The sequence below is a fragment of the Cupressus sempervirens genome, chromosome 9 (assembly GCF_028749045.1).
Source record: "Cupressus sempervirens isolate cs-2001-9-10 chromosome 9, ASM2874904v1, whole genome shotgun sequence".
Classification (NCBI taxonomy): Eukaryota; Viridiplantae; Streptophyta; class Pinopsida; order Cupressales; family Cupressaceae; genus Cupressus; species Cupressus sempervirens.
Genome location: NC_143126.1, coordinates 583,115,713 through 583,130,115, shown reverse-complemented (window position 1 = coordinate 583,130,115; position 14,403 = coordinate 583,115,713). Strand labels below are relative to the sequence as shown.

Below are 14,403 nucleotides of genomic sequence, written 5' to 3'. Positions count from 1 at the left end.
ACATGATGGGATCAAAAGAACAACTGACAAAAGACATGGTGATTTTGTTAAATAAGACAACTATTAAGAAAATGAATGCACGTGTATGCGTAGACATTAAATTAGTTCACAATCAAATTTTGTTTTATATATGGGACCAGATGCTACAAAGCACATGATTAGAGAAAATATATGGTTTCTCATAATGGGCCTCATTCTGGTAATTTTCCTCTTGGAGATGTCATAACCTATGATATTCAAGGTGTTGGTAAAATTTCCTTACCATTAGGAACACATTGTTGCTGGCCCATTGAAGTCTTACATGCACTAAGACTTACTGACAATCTTCTACACCTCAATATTCTTCTTGATCATAACTTGATGATTGAATTTGATAAAAATGATGATGAAAAGTATGTCTCATTCATGATAAATTATAAGTTAAAGGATTGTTGTAAGTTCTCCTAAAATTGATAAACTATTTAGTCTTGATACAATCAACAATAATGAAGATTTAGTGAAAAATAATAATTAACATGCTATATTATGGTATTGCCAATCCACTCACTTAAGAACTACCTATTTGCACACTCTTGGTAATAATGACTTGGTTTTAAAAAAAAATCCTTTTCTTTAGAAGATGACTGTTGTATGTACTAGTTGTCTTGTTGCATGAGCACTATCATTCAATCCAACCTTTAAAGTTGGTGCTTACTAATCTTTGCAAACCCATGGTACCTAGTCACAATGTTCTTGGCTACTTTTAGCTTTTTGTTGTTGATCACACAAGAAAAATACACGACTATTTCTTGTAGACTAAATAATTTTTTTTCCTACATTGAAGAATTCTCTAACTCATTGAAAAATAAATGAACTATTGTATTAGTTTCCTTCTTTTAGTTAATTTACCAACATAGAATTATCGAACTACTCAAAGGGAATTTGAAGTCGCCATCAATTGATTGCATCTTATGTATTATAAATATCCAATACATTTTACTTGAAGGTTTCTCATTTGGATCATGCATACTAGGTTGAAGCTTTGCATACAATAGTAATCTTTTGAATGATACACACTAACCAAAGCACTAAATGTTATCATATTATGATGCTAGATCAAGCTTATATGGGAGTTAATCCATTTATCTCACATCTTTGTGTATTTAGTTGCACAACATGCACACACATTCCTAAGAAAATGATAATAAATCTTTGTGAGACACCATGAAACATATCCTTCTTAAGTATAGCAATGAGTCAAATGCTTATTGAATTGCAAATCTTGATGCAATTTTCTATAGCTCAAGACTTCCTTACCTTATACAACTAGGAGAAAAGCTCCAGTAGCTGCCTAGACTAACATCGCACACCTAGATCTCCTAAATTGTAAGTCAAATTATATTGATTTTCTGGTGTACCTCTATAGGTGACTCAAGAGCTTAATGTTAAGGTTTTGGCATTTGGGTATTTATAGACCTCTCTGTGGAGTTCATGGAGTGCAAAGTGGTAAAAAAGTGTCATTTAAAAACACTCGCCTAATACCCATTATGTTCACTCCCCAATAGTTGCTCACCAAAAAACACTAGTACTTGTGGTCAAATGTCCCGATAGTCATTATGAAATACCCCAATTTAGTAGTGCAAAAATTGGTCAATCGCCAACCAATAAAGCTAAAAAATAATCAACTATTAGTACATGTGTGTTTGGCTATTAGGGGGTATCTATGAAAACACTTTATCGTATTTATTGGATCCCCATAAGTTACTAGGTCTCTTCCCATATTGAGTTTGAACTAACATTAAAGAAAATATATTAGATGGGGTAACATGACTACCAATGTGTGGATGGCCATAATGTTATAGAGTTGATGTTAGTTATTAATGTGAATTGAGAATTCTTCGTACTAGAGAACATACATATAGCGTACCTTGACATTCAATGTTAATTACTGGTTATTAAAAGGCATTGTTGATGCTTAATAAATGACAACTAATGTACATACAAAAGGAAAAAATATTGTATACTTGTGAAAATGTCTCATGATATATAGAATGATGCCTGTAAATAGATACTTTTAGATTTTAAAAAAAAAAATTAGTTGTCTATACCAATGGGTGATGGTTCAAGAATGCTAGCCTTGGAATATAGAAATTTTAATTTTAAAAGCGAGGACAAGATCACACTAGAAAACTTATCTAGTGAAATAAGTGTAAATTGACTTAGTTGACTTTTGAATATAGTATATAGTATGTTTAAGTAATAGATTATATCTCAAATTAATAGGTAGACAAAAATAGTTAAAATATTTGTTATTATCTTATTTTTCTACTTTATTGCACTTTCATTCATCTCAAACGTTGATAATTAAAAAATTCTACACAATCAATTAAAACTATTTGACATTTTTAATAGATTGTAGTAACTTAATTACTTTAATAAAATCATATATTCAAAATATAAACTCAAACTAACATTAAACTAGGATGAAAAATTATTAAGAATTGAACTTTCTACTTTTAGCAATTATTAAGAATTGAACTTTCTACTTTTAGCAATTTTACTTATTAGATATATGAAGAAGAATTTATAAAAAATATTAAATTCTATAACATGAATATTTAAAAGAAGACTCTTAGCAAAAATAAAATAAAATAAATAGATACCTAGTTCTATAAATACTTTTGCTCATCAAATAATTCTACAATAACCACCTTCATCATTTAATAAGGACCGGGCCATAGAACCGCTTCCTCGAGCTATTGAGAAACAAAGAGGCAGACGATATTCAGAAACACTTCGAAATAAATTCTGTACGGCCTCAAGGTCACAGAGAGGGGATTGGATCAGAGATAGAAAAATCGAAGAATTAGATCGACATGCACCAAACATCTGCATCCCTAATTGGAAGAGGCGCTCAAACACGAAGCTCGGATAATTAATTGAGGGCGAAGGCAGGAAAAGGTTGGATCTTGCTCTTCTATTTTCTAAAGTTGGTTATGTTATAAAATTCCAGAATAGTGAGGATTTATTGAAAAAAAATGGAGGCACCCTTTTGAAGATTGTTTGAGGAGAAACAGAAAATTTTGAAAAATTATTTCAGTAGAATGATTAGAGCCTAAATTGTTTTGCGAACATTCTCCTCTATCTAAAAAGTATTGGAAAATGGGTTGTGGAACTATGGGAACTCACAATTTAAAGAAATGCGATGGGTGGCTGAGTTTGAATTTAAGAAAATAATTCAGTGAGCCGATATGGTTAGTAATTTTCTATTACAGAATCCCAGCATACCTGTTGGCAATCTCGGTTACTCCTCTGTATACAGACAATACCAAATCGGGTCTTAATTCTCTCGATGTTGTCGTCGAACTTTTGTAGACGTTCCAAAAGTTAATCTTAATATTTGTTAGCTGTCTGTGTGATTCAATTTGTCCAGGGTGGTTTTCAACATGCTTTCTTCCTAAACAAAACCATCATCTGAAAAATTTGGTCTTAGATGGTTGTCTGTGAAAGCTAGATTAAATAAGAATAAAGCTGGGGAAGGGGATACAAAAACCAAGAGTAGGGAATGGTTTACTATTCATCCGGATGTAGTCTTCGGTTTCCAAGTGGCCTCCAAACTTATGAGTAAACCAATACACAGGCTAAAAATATTAGAAAAACTAGAAGTAATCCTGGTTCTTGAGGACAACTTAATTTTAATCGTTGACACAAATTTGACAAACAGAATGATGTATTCAAAATGACCAATGTAGAAATGTCGGGTGAGCACATGACAGGCTCGTTTCTTTCTATAACCACTTGGTATGTAATTTATAGGGCTTCTTCCAAAACTATGGTTAATTGACTAATATTTATTATTTTGTGTTAGAAGAGAAAATTTAGCTCAAAAAGGAAAAGTTTATATCTCTGAGTGGATGAAGCAAATATTACTATAAAAACGAAATATCCAATTTCATTGCTTTGCAGTTTGCAAACCATACATGGTAGTATGTCCAGGTTCCACATCCTAAATCATAAATATATTGACATTCATTGTGATGTATGTTAGGAACCTGAACTTGAAAATGTTAACTGCAAACAGTAAACAAGTATGGACCAAATGATTGAAAAGTAGAAGCGATCTTGTTTCAAAGGATGGTGACTGTTCTAAGATATCTAGCTCAAGAAGTATTAAATTTGGTTTCCATAATCTGCTGCATTCAATGTGGATGTGTCCCACACATTTCTTGTTTCCCTGTCCCCACTGGCAAAGGATTACGCCATGAACTCTAAATTTGGAAGTACAAATGTGACATGTTCCACTAGCCGGGAGCTTGCTTTGATTTTCATCAAAAAATTTTGAATATCAATATTTGGAATCTATTTTCTATTTTTCTACATCTTTCTGATTTTTGTATAGACTTGCTGAGTAAACTCTGCAAGTTCTGGCCTGCAACTTGCCTAAATTGCCCATGAGTAAATGGGTGAGTTACTCAATGCCCTCGGCAATGTACAATTTATGCAAGTTTTAAAACAGTGCCACATGGTACTAAAGCCATCATAAATATTTTGAAATGCATTGTGGTGTATTTGAACTTGGATATGGTGATATAGATTAATCGCTTTTACAAGGAGAATCACATGTGAGTGAATAGATTTTCCCTGTTCATTGATAATTCGAATTGCATTGTAAGATTCTAATCCGCATTTAACAATTTCTAGTGATAGCTACACAATATAAAATTTACTATTGAAATCTCACTTATTTTATCCAATTTGCTGGTTGTCACTCAAGATTCTTTGGGAAGTTCTCATTTTCTCTTCAATACTCTATTTGCATTTTCTTCATAATAGTTTTGCGCTAATGCTTTTTCCTCTTATTGTATGATGTGTCATATGTTGTTAACTGCAATTTTGTCGTTATTGTGAAGTGTGCACTGGTGGGTTTTCTTTGGCAACGTGAATTTTGTGCATACTGGTTCCACCTTATGGCTCAACCCAGCAGTAAAGTAAGTGTGATAAATGGTGGAGACTTATTTGTTTCATATTCTTCCAAATACTGGAGACCCATTAATCTTATGCAACTTGTGACTCATTAATCTTTAGTTATGCAACTTGTGGTTGTTTATCAGTAGGTAGCACACCTATGTATCCTTGGTCTAATGATCCATATCAATTGTTGTTTTTTACAGGTCAATGGAGTTGATAATACACATCGAAGAAAATGGGACCGAGATGAGTACCTTGAGCGTGCACGCAAGCGAGAAGTATGTTTGTATTCATTTTTTCCATTCAAAATATGATGTGTAGCGCTAATTTTTTAAATTTAAAGGCTCTTTAAATGGTTGTGATTAATTTATAACACAGTTGTGAATTTCGTGTGCAGGAGGAGGAAGATGGAGATTTCAAAGCTAAAGGTCTTTATTTAAATAACTGATTAACTACACAATGATTGCATGTTTCCTTCTTGTTACCAAATTTTCTTCAAATTTCTTAGTTCAAAAAAAAAAATACTAACATAACTTGCATAAATAACATTGCTATTTCTTATGGTTCTTATATGGGATATGGATTGTTCTCAACAAAGCAAGCCATGAATAAATTGTGCTTTTGCAGCCAAATTTCCTGCTGTGCAAAGAAAACCATTGAAGCATCGAGATTATGAAGTTGATCTTGTTTCTCGGTTAGGGAAAACACAGGTAAATCATTAACTCATAGATAAAGTGCAACCTTGTAGCCAAAGATATTTTTGTCTTGGCAAAGAAACCATTTGAAACTTTGAGATCATAAAATTGGTCTTAGTTTAGCTTATTATCTTTCACTTTAGTTGTGATGGCTGTAATTTCTCTTTTCATTTTTCTAGATTTCTTGTTACAACTTACCCAACTACTATCACTGTATGCCAAGGGCACTGGTTATGATCGTCTGCACTCATAACTTGATGTTCGCGCCACAGCATAATCTGCAGCTCTATTATATTGTGTTTTCATATGTTTGAGCTCTCTTTTATGCACCTTTCAATGATGGGCAAATTATCATCTAGGGTGGATATTTCCTTGTCACTCTTTTGACCTGTTTAATTTTTAAAACTGGGCTTTAAATCTTGTGTAACTTTGTTTGCCTGGTTATAATGTGCATGAATTGTTCAAGTGAAATATCTTGCGCGACCAAATCTATTTTTTTGGTTGAATTATTTCTATCTTGCAAATACTGACCATGTTTTTTTCTGCACAGGTTGTCACTCCAGTTGCTCCTTTAAGCCAGCAGGTGTGTATTTCCTTATTTGTTCATTCCTGGAAGAGATTAAGGAATCATAAAATTTACAAAGAAATAAATAAGCTCTACCTTTTTTTTATTGGAATGTTCCTGATTCATTGTCATTTCAGGCTGGATATTACTGCAGTGTTTGTGAATGTGTAGTTAAAGATTCGGCAAACTATTTAGATCACATAAATGGGAAAAAGCGTAAGTTTTACGTTTCTGATCAGATCTTATAAAAATATTGCCAAAAGTTTGGAAGTCATCATTTGTCTGACTTTGTTCTATTACAACACTGAAATGATCCTTATATTTTCCTTAACAGATCAAAGGGCTTTGGGAATGTCGATGCGTGTTGAAAGGGCATCCTTGGAACAGGTAAATACTCTGAACACGTGGCATCACCGTGCAGATTTGGATATGGTTAAATGATAATGTTCTAGTTAGCAAATATAATTCTCAATTGTATATGGAAATAATATTGTTTCATGAAGATTTAAGCACTTCTTAATAACATTATAAATATAAATATTCTCAATGTCTTCCCATTTGATGTTTGATGTGAAGGAAGAATGCTTATTGTCAGAAATTTTAGTTCTTTTTCCCACTGATTATTGTTTCACCTATATATTGCATCTTAAAGTCTAGACAGTGTGAATTTCTACAGAAAAAGCTATTTAAAAAATAGCTGACAATATTTATTTCAATGATGCTTGAATTAGAAAGATAAGAGAAACTAGAAGGGCTAGAGGGTTCTAATCTGTTTTGAGAAGAATATTAAAAAAAATCTAAATTGCACTTTTAAAAACATTTCACAAAGTTTAATCCAGAAATGAGAAAATCTAAAATCACGGACTGTGGAAACTACATGACTGAATTGCACTGTTGAGACTCAGAGTTGAGATTTGGTTTGCCATAAGTCAACTGAAAAGTTGCTGCCTGATAAACCTTAAGATTGACTAAAGATGGTAATGCTAAAATAATGCAGAAGATGTGTGATGATGTAATTGAGTAATCTCATTAAAACCTCAAATCAGCTTGGCATTAGGAGGGTAGCCATTGAAGGCTATACTCCCCCGTATTGACCTTAGCTAGCTATTTCATTACATTAAAAAGAAAGCAGTATTAAGTTCTTGGCCTGTAGTAGTTGTTGGAGCTTCAATTGAAATATGTGATTGTTTGTGCTGCTGCTTCTAATAAAGCTTCAAGCCCCCAACTCACAAGAACTCTTGATCATAGTTCCAAGAATCACGGCGATTCATGCGATTCACGCGATTCGGCGATTCGATTCAAGCCAAACGATTTTTTGTGAATCGGTGAATCGAATCAGCGATAAAGGGTTTATGAAATAAGTTACTCACTAAATTTCAAGGGTTTTTTAAATTTTCCGATTCATGGCCGATTCATGATTTGATTCGGCCTTGCCGATTTCGATCCGATTCCGATTCTTGTTACTTTGCTCTTGATCATTATTTTTCCATAGATACTTGGGGCTTCAATTTAAGGTCCCTCTCCAAACAGCTTCATAAAAGCTTAAAAAGCTAGCAGGCTTAAGTTTCTGAACTATTGTATCTGTAGGAGTTGTGATTGAAATATGTGACAATAGTTGCAGCTGCTTCTAATAAACCTTTAGGCTGCTAACTTATACAACAATCCTTATCAGTTTTTTGATAGATCAAATGGGGCTTCAATTTAAGGCTGCCCCTTCCAACAGCCTCTGCAGCCTAAAATAAACAGCAGGCTTAAGCTTTCGGCCAATAGTAGTTGCTGGAGTGATAATTGAAGTATGGGATAATTAGTCCTACTCCTAATAAACCATCAAGCTCCCAATTTTTCAAGAATCTTTGATAGTTTGAATGGGGCATTGATTCAGTGCCCTCCCTTCCAACAGCCTTATTAACTGCCACGGTAACAGCTACAACATAGTCAAAAAAGGCATTTATTTCAAAATGGCTAGAAATGGACTAATAAGAAAAGGACTATTGTTTCCAATCTATCATCGAGAAGATCATATAAAATCTAAATACAGAGTCAGAACAGAGATTTGAGGTTTCCATATGCCAACTCAGAGATGCTTTCTGATCAGTGTGGAGTTTAATCATCATCACACAATACTGTTTCTTCCTATCTTGACACTGTTTCTTCCTATCTTGTCAAGGAAAGATCATCTTATCATATTTTTTTCCTAATCTGATAGGGAGAGGGCCTTTAGAGCTGCTGTTTGGAACAGTAAAGCTGTAGGAAACTATAGATAAAGAAATTTACCATGGGACTAATAATAAGGTGGAAGGTTCCTGAGAACACGGGAAAAGGTCAGGTGATAAAGCTAGTTAAAAGGTTATATTTTTCCATTTTCATTATTTATTTTCAAGTTCAGCATATTATCATAGATTATGGTCCAGTTAAGGGTTAGCAGTTGGAAGCTAAATGCATAGAACAGTCAAATTGCTAATTTCATCAACATTCATCTTTTAGTTGGCAATGCACTCAACCATGTGCAATCTCTAGCTGCCTGAGCTGAAAGCCTCCAAGGGAATGCACAGTAGACTGATGTTTTATTTTATTTATTTCTTCAAATCCTTAATATCTGAATTGATGCAAGTATACGAATCTTGTCCTCAGCCTAAATTGCAACTGATTGATGTCCAAGTTGCTTCTGGACATTGTAGTGCGATGGTCTTGCATTGCTTCAGCCAACTTCTCATTGGATTAGTTACTGCCTCACTTGCAGAACTGCGGGTCCAGACTCATCAGAATTGGTGTTTAGCATGCCGACACACACCACAACTGCAGCACTCTTTGGAAGTCCAGCTGGAGGACTGATTATTTCTTGCTCATAGCTTACTAGAATATTTATTGGCATCTTTTGTCTTATTTTTAGCATTAACCCTTTACATAATTCTCTTAACTTCTGCTGATATTCAATCTCCAAGCCCTTAGGCCTTAGGTGTCCAAAAACAATTTAAAGGAAGCTTCCTTTAGGTTCTGTGGGAATCTGCTATTTGCTCTTTAGATGGATACTTCTGCTCCTGGGCCACCCTTAAACATCACACACTAAGGGAAAAATTAAGCTTGGAAATACAAGTCATCTTTGACTATTTAACACTATTAGCTTAGGAATCAAGCCTTAGTGTGTGATGTTTAAGCTGTTCGCTGCTCCTGACACCATACTTGGTCCTTAGTTTATTAGCATAGGGCAACTTTTACTCTTTGGAAAGTCCTCCATTTACAGGATAGGGAAATCAACACTCTTAAGTGACTGTGTAACCGTAAAATGTTTCAAGCAAGTCTAAAATAAATCAATTTAAACCAAGGCAACAGATACACATCAAAGATCTAGTATCAGAAGCCTAGTTCCACTAACTTATGGTTTTTATTGGTCATTAGATATAAAGCTCTAGCACTATCTTTTAGAACGTTATGAACAATTTATCTTTGAAGTGATTTGTAGTAATTTTAACATCTATTGTAGTTTGATTCACAAGTTGGTAGATTCACAACCAGGGAAGGGCAACCACCCCCAAAGGGACAGAATTTTTGAAATTCCTTCGAGAAGTCTAAAATACATGACATCTTAATAATTAAATGAAGTGGTAAGGCCAGTATTGCAAGACTCAGATTCATGATATCAATGGCACTAAAAACAAAAATTGCCAAATGGAGTCATGAACTATGGTAAAAAAGATCTTTATGTGGAGTCATTCACCATTATCTCAGGCATGCCAGTAAATGATTGTACAGCCTTAGGAGCATTACTTAGGGTAGGGTTTGACCTAGCAAACTGGAAGTACATGCTTTCATGCTTAAGCAATTTTAAATTTCTGTTGACATTGTTGAGTTTACCTATCTAGACTCACCCAATACCGGTCATGAGTTCTAAGGCCTTGTTTTGACTTGCTTGCCTCAGGACTCCTCAAATCTGGGTAAGTCCTGGCTGGCCTTGTAACTATGGACTGTAAGACACATGGAAATGTAATAGAATTAGCTAGGTTTTCAAGCTTCAACCACTCTCTGAAGAATGGCTTTTTATGTAATTGGAAAAGCACCACTGAATTGTGACATCCCAGAATATGCTATTGGATGTCTACTTTAAGTGTACATGCATTTCATAACATTTCATTTTTTTTGGAACTTGCTTCCACAGGTCCAACAACGGTTTGAGTCTCTGAAGAAAAGGAAGGTTGTTAGCAGCTTTACTGAACAAGGTGAACTTTCGTACTAATATTAAACCAAATATGTAAATAAGCACACACACACTACATACACCTAGTTTCGGAATGTTTAATATGAGGCATTTGTTTCTTCGCCACTGTTTTGTGCACAGAATATCATGCTTGTGTTTGCAGGCAGTTGTAAAGTGAGTTGTTGTAAGCTCTGTATGCCTAGTTAGGATTTTGAGTATGGCAAATATGGAGAGGGGCACCCAATACAGTTTCTAGCATCTTTTATTGCTCTTATCTTTCTGAGCTTGTCTGTTATCCAATATTTGCAGATTTGGATGATAGGATACTGAAACAGCAACAAGAGGAGGAAGAAAGAAAACGACAGAGGAAAGAGAGGAAAAAGGAAAAGAAGGTATGTGTATAGAACTCCTGTATTTTACACTAAGCTATTTTATCTGAAGATGCATTAAGCAGCATCTCTTTGAAATCGTGTCTTGTTCTCATTATTTGACAGAGAGAAAAAGCCTTGGAGGAAGATCTTGATGACTGTGATCAGGATGTAGCAGCAATGATGGGATTTGGTGGATTTGGGTCATCAAAAAAATAGTTTTGATCTTTGATATAAAACTGATGTTGAAGGACACTAGAGTTACACTCACATCAGTGATGTAGTGATGAGGGCAGAAATCAAGGCATGATGTAGAAGCAGATCAGGCATATCTAATTCCTGTATACAACTGTCTCTTGAAATTCAATGAGTCACATTATCTATTAGAAATTGACAAATATTAGAGCCTGGCTTAGAATCATTGCTGTTTTTTTAACTCAGATGGCAGTCTTTTCATATATTGCACCATATGGTGATTTGAAATGTTAATTTTGCATTTCTTTAGAGAAATTGCATATCATGTGCAGTTGATGCAGTTTTGTGGCGCTGCCCCTTGTACTCAAAGTTCTTTACTGCAGTTTGCTATTTTCTTGGAGACTGATTCAAAATCCAGTAATTACAGCACAGAGATGTCAAGCTTTAACATAATGTGGTGAGCTTCATATGATTGAATTAGCCTTGTAAAACAACAAAATAAAGAATGAAAGAAATTAAGTAGGCCGCTTGAGTTCCACTGTACAGATTATTACAACTGCTAATTAAGTGTATAGGGGGCAATTCAATGACCAAAATAAAGTACTTGTCCTGGAATTTTTAAGGCCGTAGTCTCTTTAGCATCCCTACTCGGGATATGTGACCCCTTACCCTGGAAATTTTATTTTCTTACCACCATATTATTTTATAATTGTATCTTCTCAATTTTATGAAGAAGCTGCAGTAATTCTTAAAATTTATCACAGGTCTGTGATAACCTTAAGAGTCTGTATGCTTATTTAAAGCCCATTTTATGTGGATCTGTAGATAATTGCATTAACAAATATTCATCATTTCACCGTTGACATGGCAGAGAACCAAGCATGTAGTAATTTCTATGGTTGCATTTTTGTTTCATGTTATTTTGATCTGAATTGGTCTCTGTTTTATTACATGGCTATACATTTGATGTGATTGGACATTGCACTGTGTGATCCATTTGATTATAGATTATTTTGGTTTTACTAGAATCATTGTTGATCTGGATGTTGGATTATATTATTGCTTACCGTCTTGGTTGTATTTGCATGATGATTTTGTGATGTGACATGATACTTTATGATGATATCTGGTGTATCTTGTATTAAGGAACATTTTATAATTTATTATGTTATCATGATGATTATCACTAATTTTCTATGTTATTGTGTCAATGGATATCTGATTTGAGGTTTCCACTTCTTTATGATTTAAATGTTGTATAATGATTATTTTAATGCTTTAATTAAATTAAAATGGAATGACCAGTGTTGTGACATTCTAATACATTGGAATGATCAGGTCAGTAAAGCATTATATTCCATTGAGCGTACTTTTATTATTCATGTGATGCCTGGTTGTTTATACTTGCAATCAATTGCACTTGATGTGTGTGTTTCAATAAATAGGTACCAGACATCATCTTCACCTAAGCTGTAGGTTTGAATGTGTGTTATCCCCAAGAATGGCATAGGAGATAGTTTCATCAGTCGTTTATGATTTAGCCAAAATCATCCAAGTATGGACAGTGTATTTGTAAGTAAATTATTATAGCTCTGGTACTTGTGGGTAAATCTAGACTTCGTTTATGCATCTTGTGTTAGACCAGTATGTGTCTGTACATTTAGTTCTCGTAGTTGTGGTTGGGTTATAGATTAAGTGCTGATTTTATGTTTGGGGTTTAATTTTTTATTACTGACTAATTTTTCATAGTGATTTCCATTTAATTGGAATTGATTTAATTATTTTGGAGGGATTTCTAGGAAGTCTGTAGTTTTGATTTAATTTATTTAAGTGATTTTACTTTAGTCTATTTGGGAAAAGTGACTTTATATTTGGAAAAAAGATAAGTTTCTTCACTTTTGGCGACGGCAAAATATAATTTTGCTCCAATTTTCATTGAAGAAAATTGATTATTTGCTCATTGTGATTGATCTGCTTGTCAGATTCTTGTCCGTAGTAGCTTATTGGATTTCTGCAACAATTGCTCACTGCTTGTCTAGAGTTGTTTTCTTTGTCATGAAAAATTGGAGGTGGTGCTTGTTATATTTTCATTTTGCTTCATCTCTGAATTGAAGTAATTTGTTTTATTTTCGTGGGTTCAAATTAGTATTGCCCCAAAATCTTGTACTTTTTTTGTTGTTCGTTTGGACTTTATGGTTATTTCATATTTTGTTATTTTGAATTATCTAGTTTTTGTTGTGTTATGCCACTTTTTTTGGTGCTCCATAAATTTTATTTGACAAATGTGGTGTTGGGTGTATTAGAGCATATAGGTTTTCTTGTTTTCGCTTTATTTGAAGTTGTGGTCATTTTTGAAGGATTGTTAATGGTGACATCCTTCGCAACCAAACTTTAGGGTCCATGGGCATTTTTGGTTTTTCTTGTAGATTGGGATTGAGAATTAATCTTGTACTAGTTGTGGTCAATGAGTGGTTTCTGTTTGTTGATATTGGATTCACCTTAGAATCCGTGCTCCTAGCAAAGAGGTTAGTTAAGTGACTTTTGTGCACGAGTGTTTGGTCATGTGTATGCCACGTTTACAAAATTTGGATCTCTTTTGTCATGTTTGTAACTCCTTTTGGTTCTTTGAGAGTTGATACTATGACCACACTTTTAGCATGCAAGTATGCCTATTCATTTAGGATCATGAGTTGTCCTTACGCTTGGGTACATCCAATTAAGTGTTCCTCAGTTGCAAGTGAGCTTAAACTTTGTGCTTTCATGGCTCGTGTTGATAGTCATTCCTTGCATTGTTCTTGATCTCCATTTGGTGTGAGACAATTTGTTGTGTGGATGCATGGTACTGAGATTGCATCCAAGCATGTTGAGCTTTACTTCTATGCCAAGGTCCAAGTGACCCGGGTTCTTTGTAAGTCCAATTGAGGTAACCTTATCTCTTCTTTATTGCATGGAACATGATTTATTGCATTATTATTTGTCAAGCATTGCATGGTTGATTGATAGGTGTAGCATGGTGAGATGAATTTCCAAGGTGGGTTGGGACACAAAGTGGTCCTAGGGTAACCTTCGATAGAGTTCTTAAAACATAATTAAAGATAAATTAACATTGGTATTGTGGCCTTTAAAGTAGTGTGTGGAGATGGTATAGTTGTGGCCATTTAGAGATGTTCAGTCGGTGTAGCATGGTTATTTGCGAATGTTGAGTTTGCACATTTGTGTTTGTCCAGAGAGGTTGAGTTGGCTTATTAACATTTTTTTGATGAGAGAGAATGCTCGAGATTAAATGGGCTTCCATATGATGTGCAATGAAACTCCAGTCTTAAGTCTTTATACCATACCCTATTTAGTTCGATTGGCAACCTTAATATGCTTGCATTCTCTTTTTTGCATTTGCGTGGACCCTGGGACTATTGTACCATCCCCTAAGTGTGTGTTAGCCAC

The 14,403-nt window shown here is 34.3% G+C and overlaps 1 protein-coding gene across 1 annotated transcript; it reads left to right on the top strand.

Moving 5' to 3' along the window:
• Positions 1-2,679: 2,679 nt before the first annotated feature.
• LOC149540019 (C2H2 and C2HC zinc fingers superfamily protein) lies at positions 2,680-11,415 on the top strand. The gene is made up of 11 exons (XM_089801201.1): positions 2,680-2,940; positions 4,890-4,967; positions 5,151-5,225; positions 5,345-5,375; positions 5,575-5,657; positions 6,193-6,225; positions 6,345-6,423; positions 6,542-6,594; positions 10,361-10,421; positions 10,709-10,791; positions 10,894-11,415. Exons 2-11 carry the CDS (start codon positions 4,947-4,949, stop codon positions 10,984-10,986), a joined length of 612 nt encoding a protein of 203 aa, XP_089657327.1. The 5' UTR covers positions 2,680-2,940; positions 4,890-4,946; the 3' UTR covers positions 10,987-11,415.
• The last annotated feature ends 2,988 nt before the right edge of the window (positions 11,416-14,403 follow it).

Bases quoted from the DNA above. Each gene is read 5' to 3' on its own strand.
- LOC149540019 (XM_089801201.1), top strand. From the start codon at position 4,947: ATGGCTCAACCCAGCAGTAAA. The intron at 5,226-5,344 runs GTATGTTTGTAT...TTTCGTGTGCAG, and splicing joins AGCGTGCACGCAAGCGAGAA to GAGGAGGAAGATGGAGATTT. The intron at 6,595-10,360 runs GTAAATACTCTG...TTGCTTCCACAG, and splicing joins AAAGGGCATCCTTGGAACAG to GTCCAACAACGGTTTGAGTC.